At 36.8% G+C, this 27914-nt stretch overlaps 3 protein-coding genes and 1 pseudogene across 13 annotated transcripts; all 4 read right to left on the reverse strand.

Moving 5' to 3' along the window:
• Positions 1–106: 106 nt before the first annotated feature.
• On the reverse strand, positions 107–3092 carry LOC137713606 (heat stress transcription factor A-3). 2 transcript variants are annotated; one of them, XM_088684485.1, is made up of 3 exons: positions 2284–2917; positions 1589–1660; positions 107–1334 (listed from the first exon to the last, which is right to left on the reverse strand). In XM_088684485.1, the coding sequence occupies exons 1-3, from the start codon at positions 2764–2766 to the stop codon at positions 225–227; spliced, it is 1665 nt and encodes a 554-aa protein (XP_088540611.1). In that variant the 5' UTR covers positions 2767–2917; the 3' UTR covers positions 107–224. The 2 variants fall into 2 exon arrangements, with proteins under 2 accessions (XP_088540611.1, XP_068309030.2); XM_068452929.2 differs by lacking the exon at positions 1589–1660 and having other exon boundaries at positions 109–1334; positions 2284–3092.
• Positions 3093–7254: 4162 nt separating this feature from the next.
• On the reverse strand, positions 7255–14749 carry LOC137712709 (serine/threonine-protein kinase CTR1). 10 transcript variants are annotated; one of them, XR_015955729.1, is made up of 17 exons: positions 14052–14749; positions 12640–12941; positions 12411–12552; positions 11853–11956; positions 11249–11457; positions 9975–10100; positions 9714–9872; positions 9520–9560; positions 9363–9431; positions 9152–9252; positions 8917–9001; positions 8705–8803; positions 8378–8446; positions 8167–8298; positions 7971–8065; positions 7688–7883; positions 7255–7574 (listed from the first exon to the last, which is right to left on the reverse strand). XR_015955729.1 is itself a non-coding variant. In XM_068451844.2 (16 exons), exons 1-16 carry the CDS (start codon positions 14556–14558, stop codon positions 7775–7777), a joined length of 2349 nt encoding a protein of 782 aa, XP_068307945.2. In that variant the 5' UTR covers positions 14559–14749; the 3' UTR covers positions 7255–7774. The 10 variants fall into 10 exon arrangements, 4 of the variants coding, with proteins under 4 accessions (XP_068307945.2, XP_068307944.2, XP_088540334.1 ...); XR_015955733.1 differs by having other exon boundaries at positions 7255–7883; positions 8378–8583; XR_011065236.2 differs by having other exon boundaries at positions 9714–10100.
• A 2932-nt stretch (positions 14750–17681) lies between these two features.
• On the reverse strand, positions 17682–22932 carry LOC137713727 (phosphopantothenoylcysteine decarboxylase HAL3b). The gene is made up of 5 exons (XM_088683659.1): positions 22732–22932; positions 20007–20452; positions 18999–19380; positions 18288–18851; positions 17682–18161 (listed from the first exon to the last, which is right to left on the reverse strand). Exons 3-5 carry the CDS (start codon positions 19377–19379, stop codon positions 17913–17915), a joined length of 1194 nt encoding a protein of 397 aa, XP_088539785.1. The 5' UTR covers position 19380; positions 20007–20452; positions 22732–22932; the 3' UTR covers positions 17682–17912.
• Positions 22933–24244: 1312 nt separating this feature from the next.
• Positions 24245–25722, reverse strand: LOC137713309 (akuammiline synthase 1-like; annotated as a pseudogene).
• Between the last annotated feature and the right edge of the window lie 2192 nt (positions 25723–27914).

Genomic DNA, 27914 nt, shown 5'->3' on the forward strand with positions numbered 1-27914 from the left:
TAATGGAGCCTACAACTAGAAGGAATGCAACCTACAAAATAGGTGAGAACAGAGTTGGGAAAAGAAAAATATCAGGACGGAAATCGAAGATTTAAGGAATAAAAGCGGATGCTTAAGAAAGAGTAAGACTTTGTTATCAAATTAATATTCATTAATAAACCGTCCATATGATAGACCCCTGCAACTTAAAATGACTAGGATCCGAAAGGGCAGCAAATGCAGCCCTACGGATCAGTAGTTTTAGATGCAGACTGGACACCTTGACTCTGAGGCTCATCAAATGCAGATTCATGGGCTGGCCACTTATTGATTCCCAACCCTCCTGCCTCTTGCAGGGGATCGATATCCCAGACATCTAACAATCCACCCGTCACTCCCACATCTGGCACATCATAGTTGACTGGATTACCCCATAACTCATTCATAGAAGTTGACATACCGGCACTGACATCAAAATCCATGCTCCATATGTCTTCTTGTTTAATCATGCTCTCCAACCCTGGAGAAAACAGTTCTGGAAAAGTCCTGTCCTTCAACAAACCTTCCTCGAAAGAGACATAATGCTCAGGATTAGCCTCTTGTTGTGGGCTTAGAACACTCTTCCCTTTGAAAAAAGGATCTTCAGTTACCATGCTTGACGCCCCTTTGCCTTCTTGCTCTGGTGTTTCAAGAAATCCTTGTGTGATTGCTAATTCATCTAGTGCAGCGTCCACAAATTGGAATGCCGTGCTTTCAGCATCCAAACACAGTTTTCCTGTCGTAACTTGTGAAGGATAATGAGGAGATTGTTCAAAAGGAACTGGATTTGAATCCGGCGCTGTAGAGGATATGGTTTGGTTTCTCCAAGCAGGCTGGTACTTCACAATCTGGCCTTCCATATCTGAATCTGACTTACTGAGTTCATGCTGCTGATGCTTAACAAATTTCCTCCTCACCCTTGAAGAGCCTCTGTCTTTCTGTCCAGTCTTTTGTTGAAGTCGGGCCATGAATGCCGGGTTCTGAAGCATCTTGGCCAAGAAAGAAACCATCTGCTTCTGTCTCTGCTCCGCAGACTGAAGCCTCTGATTCACTACCTTCACATGGTCAACTGTGCCCCGCTGCTGCTGCTGCAATTCAACAACCTCCTGCATTAACATACTCCTCTCTTTCCGCAATGTCTCTATCTGACCTTCGACTCCAGACTTCCCTGCTTCCGCAGAAGGCCCAGTAAAGCTCCCAACTTGCAGAGACTGAGGTGACCTGCGCCTCTGGATCCTCTTCAACAAATGTCTTTTGCCCTTCTGAAAAGCTTCATTCGCAAACTCCCACTTATCTGTGTCAACCTTGCGAAAACCCTGTGAATGCGAGACCCAAAATAATTAAAAAAATGAATGGGAAGGCGATATAACAGAAATCAAAAGATATATACAATCATTCAATTAGCAATCTAATCATCACAAAAGACAATGTGAGGCCATCAACTTTCATGCATATGAAGAACTGAACCTCGCTTACAATCTGTAAATCACATAAAAAACAATCAGAGAAATTTTATTGGGGTAATATACACTTGTATAATAACAGATTTCGAAGGGAACCTGAATTCTACTTGACGGACTCCCCTCTCCAGTACATACTCAAGAGGGGAAGATGTTCTTCTCGTAGAAGCCTCCGATCCTAACTACTAAATAAATAAAAGAACAACCTCTACCATTTCCATTTAGATTCACTATTCTAAGCTTCATGATTAAAGACAATCCTAAAAAACATCTTATATTATCCAGAGAGATGAGATGATTACATGCCCATTAAAGTAGAACCACATCATCCTTATATCATCAACAACATCAATCATCATCAGCGTCAACAACATCATAAACATCATCATCATCATCAAGAACAACAAAAGCAGCAATTCATTTCTTCTGTCACTTCACCTGCGTAAACTATTGGAAACTGGAAAACAAATCGCCAAGCTTTTCATCGAAGAAACCTTTTTCTCACAAAAGAATCCTTTTATTATTTCATTTTGGTCAATTACATATGAATCTCTACACATACAACAAATTGGGAGTTAAGAATACAACACCATCTCCTACAGAATAAGCATCGCGAGCTTAATACAAATACTAATTGCCTCGGCTACATCTATACAGAATTAACCTCATCAAACCCAATTCAGACAACAAACAACAAATTTAAAACACAGAAAGAAAAACAAATTAAAGAATTAAAGGACAAGAAAAAAAAATTACATACAGATCACAGCAGCCAATACAGGCTGTGTTACTGCAAAATACCCACATAAGTATTAAGCTGCCGCACAAAACTTGAGAAATTGTTGTGCTTGAAGTTCCTCGGTAAGATGAATCTGGAAAACTCCGATGGGTCCCACACCACGAAGCTGTGGCCGCCGGAGCCCCACGATATGATCGAATCCAGCGAGGGGTCCTCGACCAAATCGAAAGTCTTGGACAGAAATGGAGGCACCAGAGTGCCCTGCAGACATTCCAGTGGCTGCGGCGGAACAACCACGTCCTCCGCACCACCGCCGCCCATAGACGACGTTGGAATTGAAACTTTTTCAGTGAAGTCAAAAGCACCCAATGGGTTTACAGAAGAGAAGGCTTCGAATTCCATTACAGGAGAAGTGAACGAAGGAATCGGCTGAGAACCCAGTAACGGTTCCGACACTTCGAGTCGAAATTCCGATAACCCAATTGATTCCGGGTCGAATTCAGCTGAAGTGGGTGGAGACTTTGGGTGGCTCTTGTCTTTTGGGCTCATAGAACGAAATTCTCACTCTTTGTTAATGGCAGTGAACTGGGTAAGACAGAGAGAGAGAGGGAGGGGAAGGTGGGTGTGGTGGGTGAAAATGGCGGTTTGGGGAGCTTGGGAGTGGGTATATAAGGGGTTCGAATAGTTACGCCGACTAGGTCTTCGATAAAAATCCTGAAAGTTCGGTCAAAGGCGGTGGAGGTTTTTCTACTGTAACAGTCGCCTTCTTGGTCATCCCAGCTCCGATCCATGTGGGGCTCCCTGAAATTTGAGGGCGTTTTCAGCACCGACCTAGGGAGAGAGAGAGAGAGAGAGAGAGAGAGAGAGAGAGAGAGAGAGAGAGAGTTTCCAGGGTGCAACGTTGTTTTGAAAAACAGTTATGGTGGTTGTACTTTGAAAGGGGCCCGCTGGGCTGGAGATATTTTTGTCTCTTGATATTCTGTCTGGACCCCGTGCGATTTTGAAAGTGATACGGTAGGTCGCCGTGTTATACTTGGTGATGAAGGTAGCGGGGAGGACCAATCAGGACACGCCATTTGGTCAGGTGTTAGATTTGGGGACGCGGGTTCGACGCGTGATTAGCGTGTCTACGTCCTACTGGCTGATTTAAGAAATGGATAATTATTTTCTTCGTCGCCGAATGTTGGGCGAGAAAACAAATAATTAATAGACTTTTTGGCAAAAATGATGTTTGAAATTTACATAACTCTTTATTTTGATCTCTGAAATTTGAAGCGAATAGAATTAATTTCTGAGTTTGTTCTCCTTTTCTCATTTTGACCATTTCATAAAAAATCTTCATTTAATAATGCTAAAATGATACAACTACTCTAATTTTTGTCAAATTGTTTGACCTATAATTAATTAAATAGAGAATTTATTTTCTTTATATCTAATCAATATCATAGTGATATGATCGATGTGTTCTGGGTCCAAAATTTCTATATTTTCTAATTATTGTAATAGTTTCGTTACTTAATTATACGGTTTGTAGTATTCTTTTTCACTTATAAGTTAGATGTTTTAGGTTTGATTCTCATCAAATGCAAATTACTATGTCTGGTCCATTGTGAGGCTCCCAATCCCCACTTCTTTAGTTAGAAAATATCTTTTGTTCAAAAAAAAATTATTATAATAGTTTCAAAATAACACTTAATAATAATAATAATTTTAAAAAAATCTAATTCAACCTTTTATGCCAGATCTTTCCCAAAAAGGCAAAAAAAAAAGGGGAAGGAAAACGACTTTTTGTTTGAAATTTAATTGCTGTAGCACACTGATCACATGTATGCCATTGCCAACTTGGACACAGTTGTCACATGAATGCCACTCACTTGTCACATGAATGCCAACTCAGGCTGGAATTTACAAACTGGTTAAAATTAAATACGTAGTGCTTAAAATATCATTTACAAGATGAAAATAACGGTCCAAAATCTTAATGTTATAATCATTTTTTGAATTTTATAATACAAGAAATCTCAGTTTACTATTTTTAAATTTCGTGATTTTCAACATTTAGTACATAAATTTTTTTCCGTCTCGTAGTCGGATTTAAAAAATTAAAAAATAACCAGGGATGCGGGCGTTCCCTTTCCTCCACCCGCACCAACGCTTTTTCTTCTTCTCTTCGACAACCACCAAAGCTGATCTGAAAATCAGCACCACCACGGCCTGGGTTCTCTCTCTTTCTTCTCTGTCGACAACAACAACGAGGCATTCATCGCGGAGATTCAAAACCAGAGTAGAAGGTCATAGCCCATAGGTCTCTGGAGATTTGCAACTGAAAAAAAAAAAAAGGAGATCTGCACCAAAGAAGCTCTCTGCCATTGGAATAGCAGACCAATTCCAAGGACCACGCACTGCAAGGTGCAGAGTCGGGCCCGCGCATCATCTCTGGTCTGCGTGATCTTCATCAGCGAGGTCAGGGCCTTCTCGATTTCGAACACAGGGAGACCGAGTCAGGTTGGGTTGGGTATGGAAGGATTAGGGGAGGGATGGGAGGGGTTGGGTATGGAGGGACTAGGGAAGGGATGGGTCGGGTTCGGAGAACGACGAGTGCGAGTGGGGAGAGGGACGGAGGAGGGAAATCGAGTTGGCGAGGACGAAGGAGGAAGAAGGGGTCTGGGCGATGGGGAAACCTTGAGGGATATCTCCAGATAAGTGATTCTCCTGCAGAGCAACCACTTGTAAATTCGGTAATTCGAAAATCCGAACCGACAACTCCCCGGAAAGCTTCTGCTTACTCAAATCCAGTGTTTCAAGCTTCACCAAACCACCAACGCTGGCAGGAACGCTCCCGGAAAACCCCCAATTGCTCAAATTCAAAACCTGCAAGCTCTTCAAATCTCCAACATTAATAATCTCACCAGAAAATCTGTTGTTACTCAGATTCAAACTAGTCAAGTTGCTTAGTTGCATCATGAGCTCATCTGGAACTTTCCCGGTCAGATTGTTGTTGCCCAAATTCAAGGATTCGAGCTGCGAAAGTGCTCCTAAACTCGCTGGAATGTCATCGGAAAATAAATTCCTACCCAAAGACAACACCTTCAAGCTCCTCATTCCTCCCAAAAACAAAGGAACTTGACCCAAAAATCTGTTTCCTTCAACATCAAGGACATGTAACAAACTAGTTCCGATTTAGGTTTAGTTTTTTTAATTTTTTTGAATTTTTGAATTTTTTTAAATCTTTTGGTTTTTTCTGAATTTTTGGTTTTTTTTTTTTTTTTGAATTTTTAATTTCCACCTGACGTCCGGTCACTGTCAACATGGACGTTACATCATCAGTTAATGGAAAACTTAGTCAAACTAACGGATGTATGAGACTGTTTCAAAATTAACATTTTAGGTATGACTCTGGAACCAAAAAAACTTTATATATTAAATATTAAAAACCAAAAAACTTGAGAGTAGTAAACTGAAACTTATCTTTTATAATATTACTTTGGTCAGGTACATCGAATATGTCACACAATTCAACAAGCAAAAAGCAAAGCTTGAATATAATAAACACTCTACATTTATTAAAAAATGGTAATGGAATTCGATTTGCAAACTTTTTAGGTTGATTTAAGAACATCTGGGTTAAAATCTGAATTTTTTAACACAAAAAATTGATAAACGAAAAATAGTTTTTTTTTGGTTCAATCTTTTTGAACTAAATTTTTAACACGAGATTATTAAAAAATAATTTTTTTCTTAAATTAACTTTTAAAAAATAAATAAATTATGTAGACTATCTTAATTTTAGGCTTAGTATATTAACACCCCACAAATTGTTGAATAAACCCCACATACTTAATACACCCCACATTTGCTTTTTCACTTAAAAATTATCTTAATGCACCTCAAATATTTCCCCATAATACCCCCACACCTCACATTCTCAATATACACCTTATATTTTCTTCATACACCTCACATTTTCTATACACCACATTTCTCAAATCTTATAACAATCATTTTTAATTTTCAGGGATTGAATCTAAACATTTGAATGTTTAGTTTGCTGAATGATTTCAAAATGAACGATTCGAAAAATGTTTAGATTAGAGAAAAAAGGTAAGAGTTTTATAGGACTGGTGCAATGGTAATGTTCTGGATGGTTTGTCTAGAAATAAATACTAGGATGTTTAATCATAAATTTGGAGACTGAATTAAAAAATAAAGGATAAGTATTGGGAATTGCTTTGGGTCTCGGTTTCCAATGACTTAAAGAATGACCCTTCTTGTTGAATGTTGACATTTTCTTTGATTTCTCTTGGCTAGAGGGTTATGTGTCTTTTAACTGCATTTCACATTCTTTGACACTGACTAACATTCAATTGAAATAGATTCCTATAGTTGCTACCCTTTTTCTCAAGGGTGGCCACATAAAATGTTGCCTTTCTTAATCGCTAAACTTTTCTCTTTGGGATGACAAGATAGGTTTTCCTAGACATAAGTTGTCATTCATATATTGAAGAACTAGGTCTCCATCTTTCTCATACAAATAACATAAAAGAACCAACAAATTTGATGGGGATTGGCACCAAATAATTTCATTAGACTTTCGAAATTACCTTCTCTCAATACATGTGGAAGGTACATTGATTTCGTGTGCCATTCGTCAAAAATAATTTTTCTCAATCAACATGTATGTAATTTCATTGGTTAGGATTTCGTTCAATAATTGAGAGTGGAAGGGGTTTTAATAGTTGAAGAGGAATAATACGCTAAAAGTGATTTGGAATGAATTTAGAATTTTTTTATTTTTATTTTTTAACCTAATAAGGTCAAAATTAACATTGCATAGTGGGATAAATAAGTTATTTAATATTAAATTTTACTGTGAGGTGCATTCAACATTTTGTGAAGTGCTAATATTAAAAGCCTAATTTTATTTTATGAACATTTTAACTTAAAAATATTTAGATTGCAATAAATATTAAAAAATTACTAAACCAATTTAAATTTGAACCGTTAGATCTTTTTCTTTTACCGTTGGATTTGATGATATTAGATCTTAACCGTTAAATTCAATGAATTTATAAATATTAAACAAACAAAAAACACATCTGATGAGCCAACCCACCAATCCAGGAAAAATCCTGACCTAAATTTACCTCATAAATGCGAAACAAAGCATGCTAGGAAAGATTTAATCGATTCTAGTAACGCTCTTTTATGTACAAAATTATAACACAGAAATTATACAACTTCCCCATGATGGCGAGAAGAGACGGCAATGCAGACACTGTTGGCACTCATAGTTGCCTTCATTTGGTTAAAGAATCCAAATGCTGAATCGGCGATAAGAACAGAAATGTACAATGGCTCTGCAACCAGTTGACACAGAACAAGCATCGGAAATTATGCATACGAGTTCATTGGACCGGAAACTGACCAAGCAAACTAGAACTAAGAATACATATCTAAGTAATGGGCATACCCGAGACTAAGAACAGCACGTATGCCCGCCACACATCGATTCTCTAAAGAATGCTGTATTATGTGCATGAATAGGACTCGTTCCCGTTCAGGTGAGTAATGGCATATTTGTATGACTAGTTTGAGTCACAGGATCTTTTATCAATGGCGTCAAAGATTCCATGATACTAGCAAATGAAGGTCGTTTCCAGGGTTCGCTGCAGCATGAATTTGTTATTAGAGAAAACAGGGAAATTTTTATATGTAAGTCAGTTTAATTTATTGAATTAGAGTCTCAAACTCACTTGGCCCAGCAAGCCTCAATTATAGCCGCCACATGTGGATTCACATCATGCGGAATGTCCAGCCTTCTGTTATAAACCGCAACAGCTGAGACAACCTACGGAATATAGAATAGAAAGGCTACGTGTCATCAGGTCTAAAAGATATTCCGCATTTCCCTTTTCTAATCTACAAGAGCATAATCATCATAACACAAACCTGCAGTGGATTTAAATTACCCCACGGCCGTTGCAATGTTGCGAGTTCCCACAATATTACACCGTAACTGTAAACATCTGCCTTCTCATTTGACGGTTCATTACGCAGGACTTCTGGTGCCATCCATTCAGCCTAAAGAAAATAGAGGGGAATTTTCAACCACCTTATAATTGAAACTTCCAGGTTGTTTGTCTAGTTAAAAAAAACTTACAGTCCCAGCAGCTGATTTTGAGGAAAGGAACGTGCTTGCCTTCGAACGGGAAAGACCAAAATCACCAACCTAAACCACAAAACAGGTAAGAAAATGGTGTAAACAATGCAGTAAATAAACAAATGTTGGCGCACTTAGTCATGTTCATTTTCAAATATGTAACTTATAGTCGAGCACGACCCACTGAAAATTAAACTCCTGTGAGCCTAGAGAAATCATGTAGCAGTTTGATCATTCACCAAGCTCAGTAACCAGTTAAATGAAAATCGATGGTCCATTCCAAGCGCTCAAAGCATAAGCAAACTAAATGCTGTAGGAGATCCTTACCTTCACCGTATAATGTTTGTCTACCAACAGATTTGGAGATTTTAAATCACGATGAACGATGGGAGGTTTGTGTCTATGAAGATAATTCATTCCCCTTGCCTGTGAAAAATTTCAGATCATGTACAAGCACACAGTGAATAGAAACTAAAATATAAAAACTGAAAAGGAATAATAAGATGCTACAGAATAATAAGAAGTCTTCATATACACACCACATCATGAGCCATTTTCAAGCGGCTGTTCTCATCCAATGCCTCCCTTGCGCCAGGTTTCTGCAAAAGCGTAAACAAGCTACCTCTGCAATTAAGAGCCAACAATTCAGATCATTAAAGAATTTGAAAAAAAAAAAAAATCTCTTAACATGGTATAAATGTCTAATACATATGAAAGTTCCTATTGTGGGGATGGCAGTGTGGGGAGGTGTACAAAAAGAGGACATCACAAAACCTTGATAAATATTCCGTGACTATGGACAAGTTTGGGGGCTTGGTAACTGCACCCATAAAGAGAACAATGTTTGGATGCCGCAGGTCCTTCATTATAGTCACCTATCAGACAAAAGAAGGTGAAGCTTATCTCAAATTCAAGACGAAGAAAGTACACTGGAACCAATTATGTACTTAAATTCAATGCGTCCAAACATTCTGCCATCATGTACCTCACTCAAAAGTTCTTTAAAGCGTTCTTCATGTAAATCTTGCTCCATAAGAATCTTTACAGCAACATCCTTAAATGTACAACTTTTTATCAGTATTATGAATAAATGGCTATACAAGAAGTTATGAGGGCAGAGTGTAAACAGATTAGGTGCTTACAGAGCCATGCCAATCAGCACGATGAACAGTTCCAAAAGAACCTGCAAATGAACAATGCCATTTTTTACAGCCTCAAACTAACTAATATGAACTGCATTACGTACATGAAGGGCATATGAGCTCTTCATGTTCATGATATTACATAAGCTTTCATGTTTGTAACATTAATGGAAGGAAACTGGAGGGTAAGATACCTGCACCAATTTTCTCTTTTAATACGAGATCACTCCATGGGATGTCCAAATTCCCTACAGTGAGTGCGAGCTCTTTACTTGGTTTACTAGGAACCAGTCGAACACCCTCAACAAACCTAGAGTTTGTAACTGTATCCACCTTTGGGCCATCTCTACGCCCTACAGGCGGCATACGTGTTAGAGGGATTGGAACATTTACCATGGGTGGTGTGTGCACAATATTCTGAGAACGATTAAACAATTGGGGATTTCTATCATCACCACTTGTCTCGGGAATTTTTGCGTGTGCAGAGGTGTAGCCACTGAAACTTGAAAAAAGGTTTTTTCCCTCTGTACTCTTCCTATCAAATTGTTTAGGATACATACTGTCCTCACCAACAGCACTTCCTGTGATGATAGAAAGCACCATGGGTGAATTAGAATCGTCATGACAGATGAATGCCAATTTACCAGACAAAATATAGACAAGACCACAACATAGTTATACCTTGAATTATAGGTACAGGTTTAACAGATAATGAAAATCCAAAAGAGATGATGATGATGAATACTAATTTACAGTTCAATGTAAACAATACCACAACATAGTTATTGCTAGAATTCTACATGCCAAGGGCGAATAGATGAGGAAATTTGGAGTTGTATTAATAGATAACGTTTTATACGATCCCAATGTAAATATAACTGGCATGCCCATTACTTGAACCATGTGCAAAGGCATAACAGAAAATAAAGCTCACTTATTCGCAACTAGATCATCAACATTCAATTTTCCATTCTAAAAATTTCAAAACCATCTGCAGTTATCTGACATTAATATGCATCTATCCTAACCCCAAAGAATCAATAAAGAAGAGTTAAATGAGGTCAAACTAAATGAAGCATCAGCACACCATATAATTGTTTTGAGGTCCTACTTTCAGGCAGAGGGTATCATAGAAAGTTCTTGTATATAGCACAAGACACCTCCAAGTTATTGTTACTAGGGAAGGCGCGCTTGCATTAATCTCAGGCAACTAAAATTTAGAATAAATAAGATTATTTATTGTGGAAGAGCCTGTACAGTAGATTTATTAAATGTATGTGTCAAAGCATGCATGGAAATGTGTGTATGCGTGTCCATAGAGACAGTCACAACTGTGTCTGCATATATTATTACAAGTTCTGCAATTGTAATCATAATATAAGTAATGCATCGAACCATATTCCAAGTTTTCTTTTAGGATTTTCTGGATCAAAGTATCTGCAATTCTACACCATACTGTACCTGCATCCTATAATTATGTCTATACCTAATTGTGTTTATTCAAGAACAGATTGTCATAAAACAAATCAGCAATGATCACATATGACACCATTTCTCTGTATATATGTCTATATGATCAGCATTTCAGTTTTTTTTTTTTTAATTTTTTGTAAATACATACATACATACATACATTTTTTTGTAAATACATACATACATACATACATAAATATATATATATATATATATATATATATATATATCATTGCTTTGACAATCAAACAATTACCTGCAGAAGATTCATCAAAAACAAGATTAAGCGATTGACAGTCCGAGAAATACTGATTAGCCAGTAACCTGAAATCAATGGTAGGTTCAACTGGCTTTTGTCTTGGAAAGTGCAGTGGTGAAGAAATTGAGATGGATGATGGGCCATTGAGCAAGGAATCAGGCTCGCACAAGTAACCTGGATTTGCAATCAAATCAACTAAATACTCCCTGAAGTGAAACAAAGACACCATATCAGATGTCTCCACCAGTTTGATAACAAGGAAATTAAATTTGGGACACTCTTGATTCTCCACATAGAGAAATATTCTCTCCAACTCTAATTTGACCATGCTCGCTTTCCTATATAATTTTTTTAACACAAAGGAGGAAGGCAGTGCAAAGCAGGCTCGAGGGCTTGTTCAAGAAGGTGGCAATGACTGATGAACGACAGAAAACCAAAGGTATAGACAAAGAAATTCAAACAAATACAAATATGATGAATAACTTTTTACCAAAGCATACCTTGAATAATTTTTGCAGTTATGCACCAGGCAGCTCTAAAAGTAAACAGCGTTACCAATTCAAACCATTGATAAACACAAAAGTTCAAAATAATAGCATACCTGTCCCACTCAAACCGGACAAGACAAGAGGAGGCATCATCCCTTGTACAATATTTACAGCCTTTGGCAATTCGACAAGGTAAACCAATTGTATCAGCCAGAACCTTCAAAGATAGACACGCAGCTTGTTAGTAGTATCATATTGTAATCAAATGAATAAAGAATAATATCAACTTATGAATCAGACGAACTATAATTAACAGATAAAGATTTCCATTAGTATATAGGAACTGTTATTAACACTCCAAAAATCTCAATTTGCACTCCTCACAAGTGTATTTTTCTTTCTAAATATAGAAAAATTGGAGTGCCAACCGAGAGTTTTGGAGTGCCAATAACAATTCCGTTAGTATAGAAGTCAAGGGTTAAATTCTCTCTGTCCTTATCAAACTAAGCCTTCAAACCGGAAAAAAAAAAAAAAAGTTTTATTTATTATCAAATAAAAGAGAACAATAATTCTCTCTTTTCATGAAAAATATAGCTCTAAAATACAAATTATCAAGTTAAATAGACTTCTTTCAAGGTAAGTAAATATATCAAATCATACAGGCTCCTTACTTTGAATAATAAAGCACGATGTCTACATAGGCCAACAGAAAGGCTGCCTATTGGAACAACTACAGATCCGCAATCTTTCAGATCATCACTGCTCTCCCTCCATATGGACAATATTTCATCCTCTCCTACGGAAGCTGAACCCCTTGTGATAGCAACAAAATTCAGTTACATATGAATGGCAGACATAGATGTCCTAGAAAGATGTGCACAGAAGATACAGAAAACTTACCCCATGCGACTACATACAAGTTGTGCCATCTGATCTACAATCTCTTTCATAGTTATGCAAGTACGAGAAATGGTTAAAACCCTATTTTGGAGCTCCTTTAGACTGGGATCGCTACGTCGATCAATTAAAACCACTTCAATACTTGAACCAACGCCAGGATCAACAGACCTTAATGAATCAATTGATGGTATACGACCATTTTCTTGCAGATCAGTGCACACAGTCCATACATACTGATCTATTCCATGAATTAGGTAAAATCCATCAGGCACTTTGTCAAAGTACGACAGGCAGCCATTCACCTGTTGCACATCATATCAATACGATAGGATTAATTCATCTATCACCACAAAACATAAACCATTTGTAAGAACAAAGTTGTTCAAAATAATTTCTAAACTCAATTATCTTTCTGAGAAATTTTGGGTTGGAAGAAAGAAAATGGAATAAATAATCTCTTTTTAGATATTTGACATGTAACGTTATTAGGTTGTAAATTTGACGAATAACATGATTTCACTTGATCCAGTCTGGCAACATAGCATACCATACTGTCTTACAAGAGAAAACTACTCCCTGCATACATATACATGTATAAACATAAGTGTATTACGGTTATAGCTATTACATAAACCTAACTTCCATAAAAAACGATTGTACTATGTGAGTCCTGATTCATTGGCAACTTCAAAATCCCAGTTACCGTACGGTTAGACCCAAAATGCATCATATTACTGATTTCCATTACTGATTATGTTCTCTTTCATAACATTTTTGTGAATCTGGTAGATCAGTTTTACTTTTAACGATGTTATCTAGATCCGCTCAAAAACAGAGCTGCAATCTGACATAGGATCAAACAGTATGTCAGTATATACAACACCATTTTTTAAGAAATAGAATGTATAATATAATGTCAGAATTGCCCCATTTTTTGTTAACATGAGGTCATACATTGTTCAGTGATCAATTGCTTGCTCAACCAATACGCTAGATTGTAAATGGAATCTAGTTCAATCAGAAATATTGTTTTCTTGTTTGATGTGGAGCGTGTGGAAGAATGAAATAATAGGATATTTGAGATAAAGGTTAGTTTTTCAAACCTGGTATTTAGAAATCCCACATGTCATTCGTACACGCAATGGAAATTTAATTCAAGCTATGTAAATGTAGAGCAATAATGAGATAATGCAGCTTGTGAATTCAAATTCCATGAAGAAATGCATAATGTTTTCACAAAAATATTCAGAAATCGCTCCGGCCATTCCATTGATAACTAACCATTCTATAACATATTTCACACACTAAGCAAAGAACTCAGCTCTAGAGAACGAGACCGACTCAATTAACAAAGCAAGGCAGCAAACCATGCAACTAATGAAACATGGTCTCAGAAGCAGAATAAACCTTACCCAAAACCGATGCGAAATGGCGACAACGGAGCCCCATGTCCTAGACATTGAATCATCGAGCACTGCATCCAAGAAGTTAGGATCATCGGCGCATGTGGCCTCCGATGAGAGCCGAAGAGCCAAAGCCAGCTGCAGCTGATAACTCTCCTCAGTCTGCTGAGCCCAGCTCTTCCAGGAAGACGAGTCGCCGCCACAGCTACCGCTGGTGGTCGCAACAGCTCCATCCACACTCTTCATTCGAAATTCACCCCCTACACCACTAACCTTGAACACATCGTCCAGCACGTACCCGAACCCGCTCGACTGCCTCTGCAACCAGGCCGACGAGTACGGGTTCCCGGCACGAATCGCTTGCTGATTCGCCCGGTAATCGGCTCCGGTTACCCAATCGAGCCCTCTGTCGCATTTCCCCTTGTTCTTGCTCTCCGTCTCGTAAAACGCCGCCGTCTGGTCGTCGGGGTCTTGGCTCAGAAGCTTGTAGTTGGATCTCCTACCGGGCATTTCCATCAAGATTTGGGACAAATCAGTTCGTCAGAAAACCCTAGAAATTCTTAAACCCGTCATCGTTCAAAAAAATTGAAGTCCGAGGACTCAGAGGACTCTACAGAGAAGGTCTGAGTTTCTCTCTCTAGAACTTCCACTGTCGGAGTGAGAAAAAGCGAAAGCGACAGTGAGGTTTCATTCGGTGGCGTCATCGTAATTAATATTATTCTTTTAATTTAATTTATATCTTTTTTTATTTAATTAAAATCATTTTTTTCCTTCACGCGCTCGACTCGAATAATTTTATTCTTTCCTTTTGTCCGCGATTAAGACTTGTTTAATGGGGGTTTTGGGGATAATAAATTATAGGGTTATGACAGTTGGCAGTTGGGTAGTGAATCTAGTGATTTTATCAGCTTTATTTAGGTTGAGGTACATGCATTATTTTTAAATTTTTTTAATTTGGGTTCAATTCTATGCATGCATCTTGTCAGTTTCTTTTGTTATTATGGTTTTCTTTAATTGAATTTGCTTGTTATTTTTTAATGGAAAACGATCCCCGAATGATTCTTGTTATGAGATTTTAGGGATTTCGTGATCATAATTGTTTATTGTACATTGTGCGGTTAATTTTCGTTAGGTATTATTTATATTTAATTTTAAATTTTAAATTTTGAAATAATTTCTGATCGCACAATATACGATAAACGGTCACAATTATGAGATCCCTAAGGAAAAGGATGAGGATCATTTTCCTTTCTTAATGATCTATTAGTTATAACTCGAAAAAAAGCGATTGAAGTCCTCGCCGCTCTGCATATCTCAATCGAGAAACGACACTTGGAACCACACAATTTGTAGTGTATTATGTATATGACAAACACTGAGCGGCTAGCCAAGTGCATAGCGAATAGTGGTGTGATTCAGATTTTCAACGAATCAGGTCCAAACCACTACGAGCTTCCCGACAAATCTTAGGAAAGAAAGACATGATAGTAAAGGCTTGGTTGCTAGAAACAACAACGACATAGGTTGCTAGAAACGACGATGACATAGGTTTATGAGAAATTGTGGCCGCTTCTTTAATCCTGAAATATTTGCAATTTAATGTAATTATTTGCATTCCTTCCCTTCTAAGCGTTCTTATTCTTTAGTGTGATAATAATATTGTAAATTTGTGTTACTAATCCAAATGTTATAATATATGTTTGTAGTGAGCGGAGGTCATGTGACAAGTGCTATACCCACATAGAGTATTGGTAAAAACTAATAATATGTTCATTCACAAAGAATATAATGGAAAAGAATGAGTATCATTCTTGTTCACTTGTTCACTAACAACTCAAATAATGAAAAAATAAGCGAGTCTCATAGGTTTTGGGTATGGCCTACTTGAAAAATGAAGGGATCTCATTAACATAGAGTGTGGTTGTTACTCATTCCTCATACAATATCACGCCTATTCCTTCTCATCCACGTACCATGTAAGTAAACATACCCAAAGTCGTTGCCTTATAGGTACTCTTAGAGCAACTCCACCGTGGTGGATTGCTCGGGGGACAGGCCAGAGAAAAGGGGCCGAGGCCTTGTGGATTCGCTCCAACGTGAAGGAGCCCAAGTGGAGGTGGAGGCCCGAGCTCTTGGCCTGTGAAAAATTGCCAGCTCGAGAGCCCGAGTGGATGTGACGCTAGGGCTGACGTCAGCCCGGTGTCAGGCCTTTTTTTATTTTTTTTCTGTCAGGCGTGTGCACCCCATTCGCGCGTGAGGGCGCGTCGCCTGACATATTTTCAAAAAAATCAGCCCACTTTTCAAACTGAAATGTTACCGTTAGGAAGCCATGTTGCTTCCCACGGTGTGTTCGATCTCAACGGCTCTTTAAAATAGGCCGTCCGATATGCAATGGTAATAAAAAAATTGATTTAATATAAACCGTTTGATCTGAGATCAACGGTTGATATTAATCTGTTTTATAAATAAAAAAATAAAAGAAAAAATAGTTTTAAAATTAAGAAAAGCTACCATTGTGACAAGTGGCACAATCTGATTCGTCATCTTTCTTTCTACGATCCTCATCCTCTTCCCTCTCATTTTTTGCCACCTGGAGATTGAACATTCCTTTTGATTGGTCAAACAATTCTTTCTCTTCCTGATCGAGTTCCCGCATCATCCTTGAGGAAGAAGAAGACATTGTAAGAAATAAGCAGAAATTATGAATAATGATAGAGATCTTGAGAAAATTAGTGTGAGATTTGTGAGGATGGATAGTGGATTATATGGAGGATTCAGAAATGATTAGGTTGTAGATAATGTCACGTGGCATGCCGTCATTCATTAAAAATCTGATAGAAATCTATCCTTAAAGATTGTAAACAGATTATGACACGTGGCACGACGTGATTGGTTAATAATCTTATCAGAAATCCATCACCAATAATTGTATTTTCGGATAATGACACATAGTATGCCGTCATTCGTTAAAAATCTGATGGAAATCTATCCTCAAATATTGTAAATAGATTATGACACGTGGCGCAACGTGATTGGTTAATAATTTTATCAGAAATCTATCACCAATAATTGTATTTTCGGATAATGACACGTGACACAACGAGTACGATTAAAAATCTTATCGGAAATCCATCCCCAATAATTATCTTTTCGGATTTTATGTCAAGTGGCGAAACGAGAACGATTAAAAATCTTATCCAAAATTACAAATAAAATTATTTTGTATTATTTAATAATACTTCGGATAATGACACGTGACGCAACGAGAACGATTAAAAATCTTATCCGAAATTACAATTAAAATTATTTTGTATTATTTTATAAATAAAAAAATACTAATATTTTATTGCCTATTGCCAGGGCTATTGAAGTGCAACAGTAGAGATGCAAAAGGCGATTGCTGTTCATTAAGGGGCAGTTACTGTTCATTAGGTGGATAGCATAGTGTATTACCTGAGAGGAGGTTTCACACGTTGGAGTTGCTCTTATGATCAATTGTATTCGTACGCAAGAATTCCGACATACAAGACTTGCATCTCATCGATGGCCGAAAAATACAACAATACTAAAATTTGGTTACACGAGAGAATCTCTCCTACCAACCGCTGCAATTGCACCAGTACTGCTCTGCTAAAAAAATTTGAGAATTAAAGGACCATATATTGCAGTACACAACTACCATTCAAACTGATCAGAAAAATTTTCTTCTCATATGTGGAGTGGAAACAGATTTAGGACCTAAGCAGAAAGTGATCACAACCTGAAACCAAGTAATCAATCCCAATTACAACTGCAGATTCGTTTCGCCTGGTTCCACATACCACAACACATTACATGCACCTGCCTAATTCTACAGTAGTACGGTGCAAATCAAATTTTGTCTAGTAAACGGTCTTTTACAAAACCGTCAATCACATCAATTTCAGCCATTGCACCATTCTTTGTACGAGGAAGGATGAATTTAACTCCGAGTTCATCCCTAATCGTCTTCAAATGTTTCTCTGTGAAAGGATTGTTCCACATCATGGCGTTCATGGCCGGTGCAACATATAAAGGCTTGTTGTGATCCCATGCATATACAACAGAGGAGAGTAGATTGTCACACAATCCCCGGGCAATCTGCAATAATACAGGAGATTATCGATTAAAATACAAATTTTACACATGAAACCAGATAATAAATCAAAGAAACAAAGTTCATGTGAAAAACCAGTAATGAAGAATTCAAGATTGTTAAACATTTACCTTGGCTAGTGTGTTTGCTGACAATGGGGCAATAACCATTATATCAGCCCAATGGCGAAGATAAATGGGACACGCACTATCATATTCTGTGTTCCATCTGGACAATTCTTCTTCGTTGGTGTAGAGTATTACATCCTTGGGGAGTGATGCTCTATCGATGAAATGAAAAGATGCACTTGTGGCAATTGCTCTTACTTCTGACCATCCAGAGAAACTATGGCAGAGGTGAGCAAACTTTATGGCAGCTACACTCCCGCTAGCAGCGAGTAGAATCCGTGGCTTCCTCAGAGAATTGTCTTGTAGTGCATCCAATGCAGCAACCCTGTTGAATTTGTGAGCGTAAAAGAGTCTTACAGTGGAGTTGATTGTAGAAGGCTTAGCCATTTCACCACGGATAGGTGGGATGAGTGAAATTCCTAGGTTATCAATAGACATCACATGTAGCTCGGTGAAGGGATTGCTCCACATCAAGGCGTTCATGGCCGGCGCAACAAACAAAGGCTTTTTCCAGTCCCATGCATCTACAAGACAGGTGAGTAGATTGTCACACAATCTCTCAGCAATCTACAAAAGCATGGGACATTTATTTAAAATATAGAAGATATAAAGAAGTAAAAAGTATAGATTTCATACATGAAATTAACCAGACAACATAGAAAACAAGGAAACAATTTTTAAGTAATGATATTTCCAGATAATATGAAATATCACCTTGCCCAGTGTGTTTGCTGACAATGGAGAAATAACCATGATATCAGCCCATTTTTTAAGCTCGATGTGAAGCACGCTATCTCCAATTTTCCTCCAACTGGACCACTCATCCCCATCAGTGTAAATAATCACATCCTGTGGAAGCGATGCTCGATCAATGAAACACAAAGATGCTCTTGTGGCAACTGCTTTTACTTCCGCCCATCGAGAAAAAATCTGGCAGAGGCTGACAAACTTTAGGGCAGCTACACTTCCAGTAGCAGCAAGTAAAATCCGAGGCTTCCTCATAGCATCACTGCTTTGTACTGGCTCCTCTCTGCTACTGCTATTCCCAGGTTCATTGCCAGCCTCCGCTTCAAAAGATGCCATCAAATTCTTCATCCTATATTCGCACAAGATATCAAGACCTAAACTATTTAAGCTATTCTCATGTGCACAGCTAGGATTGATCCCAGAAAACCGAAAAAAAAAAAAAAAAAAAAAAAAGGCATGAGAAAAATAAAACTAGACTCAAGAAGGCCACATCTTGTCATGCTCAATCCTTACGAACATTTTATCCCAGTCAAGCACATTGAGGGCCAATTCAAGCCAACTCTAAAAATTTAAAACTTTGATCGAAACACGACAACCTTCTAAATTTCTCCAAAACAAGAAACAATTCAATGGAAAAGAAAAAGGAAAACCGGGAAAATCTATCTATACCAAGGTCCAAGAACAACATTTTTACCTCATGATTATTCGTAAACTTAGAGTGAAAAGTTATAGAATGGGTTGGTTCTACATCTATCTAAGTCCATATTCTTACAGAAAAAAACTCGAAAGTTGCAATCTTTAGAAAACCCATTAAACAATTCAATGAATAAACACAAGAAAACTACTAAACTTGCTGATTTCTTCAATGGTTTGAAAAGACATGAAGAAATATAAACATTTTCTGGAGAACGAAAGAAAATTGTGTACGCCTGTAAGGATATCTTGCAGAATTTCTAAGGCTTCTGAAAAACTGACCGTTCTTTCCGCCTGAGTGTGCCGCGAAGATGAAAGGGTATTTCTTGCTGATCCTGAATGAAGCCTCTGCCTCTATCTTTTCTCTCAGCGACATTCTATCAAACACCTTCGGTGCACTTATATAATCCCTCCCTTTCCTTCCCGCTCGATCCCAGGAACTAACTAACGACTAACTGACTTGCTGACGTGGCCCGTTTGAAGGCTAGTTCTGGTTCAGCTATGAAATCTATCACTGATTGCCGGACGACGTCGTATCGGGATCGGAGTGGCGGGGTTGGGGGTGTGATGGTATTTTACAGGAGAAATATGTGATTGAATAAGCCGTTGCGATCCGAGGCCTTTGAGGCTTCCATCTTACAAAACTCAACTATCAAGATCAAGTTGTGGCCAGGGGTCGACTCCGTGGTCCTCCGAAAATGATGAATAACTGCAACTTGCCAGTTCTCCTTAAAAATAAAAAATAATAATAAAAAAAAAACTATCAAGATCAAGTGCATGGGTGAGGGCAAATTTGTCCATATCTTTTAAAGGACTAACATGAATTTATATTTATAGGACGAGGATCATCTCCAGATTCACTTTGTAGAGATTTTAAGGATCTTCACATCCCAACCGTTCATCGTATATAGTGCGGTCAGTTTTCGTCAGGTATCATTTTTGTTTAATTTTAAATAAAAAAAGTCGAATGATTTCTAACCGCACGATGTACGATAAATTATTAAGATGTGATGATCCCCACAATTTGGATCCGGAAGGGATCCAAATCCATATTTATATACATAATTTTCGAATTAGCTTATTCGTTGTTTTGATCTGTCTGTTGACACATAATTGGTGAATCAGTATGTTCAATTCTTACTAGATGCACTTATTGTATTAGCTTGTTCGTTGCTTTGATCTGTCTGTTAACACATAATCGACAAATTCGTAAGTTCAATTCTTATTGGATGCACGTCAATAAGACACTCAAATAAGGTCATCTCCAATCGAAGGAAGGCCAAAGGGCTTCTTTTAGCCTTATAACCCTCCAAGAAATTAATACTTTAATGAACAATATTAAGCCATATTTCTTACCATCTCCAACCGAGAGGCCAATGGGTTATAGGCCAAACATAGCCGTGTGACAAAAAACCATCTCCAACCAAGAGGGCCAAAGAGTCATAAGCCAAACATAATTTATTATTTTAATTGAATTAATATGGATATTTAAATTAAACTACTTCAATAATCATCTTCTAATGTGACGTAAACTAATGTAACATGCTTCATTGAACTAGCCATAATTACTATAAATATTTTTTAGTAATATCCAAAAGAAATGGACCATTGATATAGGAATTGGATCCTCTCGTGGGCGTCTTACACACCAAGCATTTGTCTTCGTATTTTATTATATTAATATTAAAACAACAACTTAAACAATGAACATTTTAACAGAATTAGTGACCGATTAGGTTATAACAACATAAAAACAAGCAAATAATGCTAGAGAGATTAAATTTGTAAACAAAATTTAAAAAGTTAAATGACATAAAAGATGATAATTAGACATTTACTTAAGCGTTGATAAACGTGCTCATTCCTATTAATGACACATCATTTAGTTTGCAAATTTTGTTTACAAATTTAATATCCGTAGCATTACTCTTCTTTTTCAAGAGAGGTAAAGTCCATGCCCCTCTTTTTCTTTTATTTTTATTTTCAAGAGGGGTAAGGTGTATGTCCCGCCTTTTTTCTTATATTTTGTTTATCTTGTTCTATGAAGAGTAAAATTTATATCTCTTATAACTAAATGTAATTTCTTTTATCATATCAATAAATTTATCTCGTTTCGTCGAAGGTTAAACAAAATATGATGGTTCCCTCAAAGCGATATCGTTATCTTAATAGAAAAGAAAGTTGACAGCAAACAGCCACGGCCACCAAAAATTACTACCTTACTGATTGATGTACAAATGAAGTTACAATTTATGTTTCAAAACTGAACTAGACTCAAATATGTTGTCTTTAAGCTGACTCGGTTCCCTTCTAGGTGGTTTCACTTGCCTTGCTGTAATTGATGCGTCCAGTAAAAGGATATATTTGTAAAAAATAAATTAAAACTAAGATCGTTTAATCAATTTATTGTAACAAATACATAGACGGTTCATAATTCTTTTAACAATATCGTTCATTTGTTTTTAAATTGTTTGATGATTAAACGACCTTAGTTTTAATTGATTTTTCGCAGAGACGATCTTTATATGGTGATTTATAATATGAACGGTTCTGATTATAAACACGAAGTTTTATAAATTAATAATGAATAATTTTGAGAAATTTTGAGTGAGAGTTCCTACGTATCTTTAAATAGTCAAATATTGTTCTTTAGACAAAGAAACCACTTTCATTTCAAGTCCTATTTTCTCATCTTCAAAATATTTTAGGAAGGATTTTATTTTTCATAATTTTTTATTCATCATTTTCTTTTGATTTATTCAATCCAAATATCAAAAACAAACAAACAAGATATGAAAGGGAAGTAAAATGGTGTGCGAAAATCATTTTTTAAAAACATTATCCAATTGGTCCATAAATAAATAAATAAAATCTCATGTTAGTCTGCTTTCTAGTTTGCTGATAAACTGCAATTTCTCAATCCATAACTCAAAACATTTCTGAAATTTAACAAAAGAAAATATTCTAAAAAATTTCAGGAAAAATAAATAAAACAAGTAAACAATACCTCAACTAATTTAGCCTCCTGAAGCTCCTCCTCCACCGTCTCTGCCGTCTCTGTCTCGCCTTGTGAAGCCAAAGGTCCGAACTTGACGAACTGGAGGGACGGCAAGTGAGAGAACCAGAGGGAGCTTAGAGTGAGAAAAGGCGTGCTGCTGCTGCTGCTGGTTTGACTTAGCCCAAAAGGTATTTTAGAGTTGGGCGAGGCGGCGGAGGGCAGCGATGCAATTGGCTATGATGGGATTATGAGTTATGACATTCATTTTTTCTTTTATTTTTTTTACCGGTGAATACACATAAAAAAGGTTATTAGATGATTGACAAATTTTTCTCGGAAAAATTAAAATAATTTTCACGACCGGATTATTTTTATCAGTTTTTATTATCAAGACTAAAGGGGGAGTTATCCTAATCTCAAATACCACTTTAGCTCCCTTTAACTTATAACGATGAGATGTTTTTCACTTAATTATCTTTACTTCTATACTTTTATATTAGTCTTATATTAGACTAGATTATTGTGATGACTAGGTGACATTAAAAATGATATTAGCCAATCATATTTTTCCCACATCAACATTAGTTATTGGGATGTGATATCCACATACTTCTTTTTACTTCTCATACATTCCTTCTTAATTTGTGTCATTTGATATTCTTCAATTCATTCGATACGACAGTAAAAAATTAGTGGGTGTGTGAAAAGTAAAAAGTGATGTGTGGATATCACACCCTTAGTCATTTACTTAAGAAAACAAAATATAAGAAACAAAAATGGATAAGTAAAAAAAGCCACACCACAACAAGAATTCTTGAACTCCACCCACCGCAATGGTGGATGTAAATTGGAACCAAAGTGGTACCAGTCGGAAGGTGGAAAACACGCATATGATATGTTTCAAAAAAAAAAAAAAAAAAAAAAAAAAAAGCATATGATAAATCACCATATAAGCCCACTAAGTATTCGACAAAATGCCTCAGTTGAATAAAATGATTTTTTAACGCACTTTGCGCTTTCTTCCTTTAAAAAACGTGAACCTTTAATGTTGGGACACCCAAGTTTCAAATCTTGGATCCCCCATTGCCGACACGCCTCCCTCACAGTGGAGCAGAATTGACTAAATCAACTCATCTTCTCCCTTTACCCTTTATTCATCGCGCCTCTTTTCTCCCTTTTTTTCTCTATCCTAGTCTCTAATTTCTTTGTGGCTGTGAGCTGTTCTCGATCCGAATTCAGCAGGTTTCGGGCCATCGTTTTAGAACTGGGGTTTTTGGGTGGCGGTGAACCAGTTTTATATGAGTCTACTTAAAATAGAATTTATCAACCCAATTGTCCATCATATTATCACACGTGTTGTAATCTTGTGTTCCTTCCGATAAACATAAAAATTAATTTTAAAAATTACTTGAAAGCATTCTTAGTCAGTCAGTCTTATTTTATTTTATTTCATAGAAAAGCATTCTCAGCACTCTTTTCGTTTTCTTTTGTTAGGGATCTATATTTTCTTAGGTATACGCAATAAAACAAATCCATTTTATTGAAAGAAAAATAAAGTCTATAGTAAAAGCAATACATTACTCACTGCTCACACAAAACAAGGAAATTGTGGAATCAAAAGCAACAAAAGAAATCACCAAAGGTTACAACATAGCATCCAAACAAATTCTAAATGCCCAAGAACACTGGCAACTAGCTCTTAGTATAGTTGCATTTTATTTTCTGACATTTGAAAGATATTTATAGTTTGAATCTCCAATGACTTAGGGAAGCAAACCTTTTATTTATTAAGTAATTATAGAGAAGGATTAGACGAGATTTACCTTTTAGTAATGGTCTAATGCAGAGAAGCATATGCAAGCAGGTCCTCGTTGGTTTCAATCATGACCATATCTTCTTTTTTCAGTGTCATGTATGCATCGATGCCAATGCCATCACTTGCATCCAACAATAACATTCTGTTTTTGAAATCTTCATTCCAAGGGATTCGTATGCATGATGCCTTTCCCCATCCAAAATCGGCCGAGCCGAAAGGAAACCTACACAAACTGGTGCAAATATAGTTTTCCATATCATCCTTTTGAACGAGCTCACTATGCTCCTTCAGGAATTGAACTACTTCCTCCCCTCTAATTTCATTGGCATATTTACCTTAAATTCCTCAACGCTTTTCCTCATTTTTGCAACCAAGGTTTGAAGATCATATTCTTTATTTTCTTCAATCTTCGGCAAGGTAGAAAACACAAAATTTCCTTGTAAGTTTTCTGCGAAGGGCTGAGCCAATATTTTCCTCAGGTTCACAAAGGACCGCCATGTGGATGGCCTTGCAAAACCCAAGTTCGATCTTGATGATTCCAATGCGGATTTCCAAATGAGTGCGGAAACTGCTTCAACTCGTGTCGGATTTGGCACTGTTGCACTGGCAGCTTTGGCCTTGAGAGCAGCAATCTTTGAGGCATCAAACACAAGCCTCCTTCCGATAACATTGTCAATAAAAGGTAGCGTGAGGGGGGGTCTTCTTAAAAAATTCTTGTGGTGGGAAGAAAATAGCTGCAACACCAAATTCTGTAGGAAGTACTACGTGATGGTCAGCAGTGCTGGCAGTGCAGCGGGCAATTTCGGCCCAGCTTTCGATGAATTTGCTGTTCGCTAAAGGCATCGGCGACCTTGTGCGAAATGCTGACGCCAATTGCCAATCCACCATATTCGAATACGTTGGCCTGGGCCCTGGACTAGTACAAGATGCCCTACTTGTGCTTGTTTGGAACGCATAGCAGTTGGAATCAGTTGTCTCAGGATTTCAGAATCGGGTTTGTCCAAGATCTTGGACATGGGACGGTTGACTTGGGCTTCAAGAAATAGAGCTGCGCGGTCATCGCAGTTGATGGAAACGTTATTTTTGAATTCCCCCGCAAAAGGGTAAAAGATAGTGAGGGCCTCAGATAATGATTTCTTTAGAAGCTCGGACTTTTCAGCAACCAAAAGGGGAGAGGCACACATGTCTAGGGTGGTGAGGAGTTGGTGAGGATGGTTTAATAATTTCTTTGGAATAGTGTTATTCATACTATGTTTTTGTACTATATTTTCATACCATCTTAATAGGTGGCATTTGATGTAGACAACAACATCATTTGAATTAATCAGATTTTTAAATTTAGTTTATTATTTAATAAACTAATAATTAAGAAAAAAATAGTTAATTAAATGATGATTGTGGTATACGAGGAGTCTTTATTCTTTCTTTCCTTGAGTTTTGCAAATTTTTCAAATGATGTGACTGTTCACATCAAATGCCACCTAAGGTGGTATAGAAATACGGTATAAAAACATGGTATAAATAACATTACTCATTTCTGTGTGAATTACTTCAACCTTGATCATCGTTTTATTTTATCCAAACTCCTTAGTTACAACTTTGAGTTTGATCAGAACAGATGCTGGAGTTGCTTGGCAGCTGAAAAGCCCAAGGTCAGTCCCCAGGCGATGGACGAGTTGTATAGAACTAACAGAGTGAGGAGTGGAGAAGATGAGAGAGAGAGAGAGAGAGAGAGAGAGAGCTGCAGTGTGTGGAGGGGAAGTTTACGGGGAGGTTCCTGAGCTGATGACTGAATGAATAAATTATTGCTGTCTCCGCTCATATGTCCATTCACAGTGGCATGATTGCTGTCTCCACTCAGTGGCACCATTGCTGTTTTCCTATTTTCAGGTTTATGTTTCCACTTAATGGCAAGTTGCTGATTTTTGTTCTTTGGCTTTCAGCCTTCGGTCTCTCTATGTGTTTTGGGATTGGCTAACTTGAATGCACAACACATATTTTAAACAGCGTGACTACACTTACGCTTGCTTGAAAATGTAAGAGTTATGTTTCTTACTAGAAAATTATGGTGAGATACCACTAAACTTGATATCTTGATATCCTATAATTATTAGATAACAACTAACAGAACAACATGAATATTTTAATATAATTCAAATACATTGGAAAAATAATTTTAATTTAGTGAACTGACGCATGTCATATTACAAATTCACTCCTATTATATAAGTGTGAACGATAGTGCAATATTAACCTTAAATTAGGATAAATTCAAAATATGACTCTCCCAAGTATAACAAAAGTAAATATATCTTTCAAGTTATAAACATAACGTGATAGACTAAAATAGAATCAAATGTACATAGAAAATTTGAATTCAAAACGCTTAACATAAAATGAAACCCAATAAATTTTGAAAACATTTATTGTCACTCAAAATATATCATATCACAAATGTACTTTTGTCTAAATATTGAAAACTTAAGGTGCACAATCAGAATTTTAGAACAAGAATAACAATGTTTTGAATATTTACTATGATCTAATAGTATTCATTTTTACTTGTAAATGAGAGGTTTTAGGTTCGATTCTCGTCAAAGGCGAATTTGAACCACATTATTAGTAGCACATTATGAGGAATACCCTCTCCGATTTTTCAGATTATTGCTAGCCATTGTGAAGCTTAGCTTACCCAATTTTCTTAGTGTAGATAATATCGTTTGTTAAAAAAAAGAGTAAACTATCTATTTCCCCCTGAATTTTCACTTAGCTTTCGATTTCCTCCCTGAACTTTTCTATTGGAAAATTAAGGACTACAACTAATTTTTTTAGCCGAGTTGCCCCCTACTGTTGGTTTTTCATATATTCCATCCATATTTCTGTTAAGTGAGACCATGTGCATAACAAGTGAGGGTAGTTAAGTCATTTCACTATTAAAAATGATCGAAAAACTGAAAATAAATAAAAAAACAAAACTTTCCCTCTATTTTTTCCCCCTAATTCCTATCCACAATTTTATTTTTCCCTATCATTCCTATGCATGAGAAATGACATATGGTGTTATTGTCTTCCTAAGTAGCTAAGTTCGTCTTTTTCTTGAAGCAGGTACTACCATTTTTATTTTCTCTAACAAACTAATAATTTGACAAATGCTCATGATGTTATTGTCTTCAAAGCAGTGCATTAATATAAGAAATATATTCATAATACTCATAAAAAAATGTTCAAGATAATTACATACTTTTCATAATGTCATAATAATCCCAATACAATTCCACAAAATGATCCTTAAGAAGTTGGAAAACATAAGAGATTTTACCATCCATAAGGTATATAACCCATAGAATCTCGATTACAAAATATGGGCATTCCATTT

The sequence above is a fragment of the Pyrus communis genome, chromosome 14 (genome assembly GCF_041283825.1).
Source record: "Pyrus communis isolate YQ-2024b chromosome 14, ASM4128382v1, whole genome shotgun sequence".
Taxonomy (NCBI): domain Eukaryota; kingdom Viridiplantae; phylum Streptophyta; class Magnoliopsida; order Rosales; family Rosaceae; genus Pyrus; species Pyrus communis.

Bases quoted from the DNA above. Each gene is read 5' to 3' on its own strand.
- LOC137713606 (XM_088684485.1), bottom strand. From the start codon at position 2,766: ATGAGCCCAAAAGACAAGAGCCACCCAAAGTCTCCACCCACTTCAGCT. The intron at 1,661-2,283 runs GTGGGTATTTTG...TTTATTTAGTAG, and splicing joins TGCGGCAGCTTAATACTTAT to TTAGGATCGGAGGCTTCTAC. The intron at 1,335-1,588 runs GTAGAATTCAGG...TCGCATTCACAG, and splicing joins TGGAGAGGGGAGTCCGTCAA to GGTTTTCGCAAGGTTGACAC.
- LOC137712709 (XM_068451843.2), bottom strand. From the start codon at position 14,558: ATGGAAATGCCCGGTAGGAGATCCAACTACAAGCTTCTGAGCCAAGAC. The intron at 12,553-12,639 runs GTAAGTTTTCTG...TGCTATCACAAG, and splicing joins CTTGTATGTAGTCGCATGGG to GGGTTCAGCTTCCGTAGGAG. The intron at 8,804-8,916 runs GTGTGTATATGA...AATTTTTCACAG, and splicing joins TGAAAATGGCTCATGATGTG to GCAAGGGGAATGAATTATCT.
- LOC137713727 (XM_088683659.1), bottom strand. From the start codon at position 19,379: ATGAAGAATTTGATGGCATCTTTTGAAGCGGAGGCTGGCAATGAACCT. The intron at 18,852-18,998 runs GTGATATTTCAT...ATGCTTTTGTAG, and splicing joins CAGCAAACACACTGGGCAAG to ATTGCTGAGAGATTGTGTGA. The intron at 18,162-18,287 runs GTAAATGTTTAA...GTATTATTGCAG, and splicing joins CAGCAAACACACTAGCCAAG to ATTGCCCGGGGATTGTGTGA.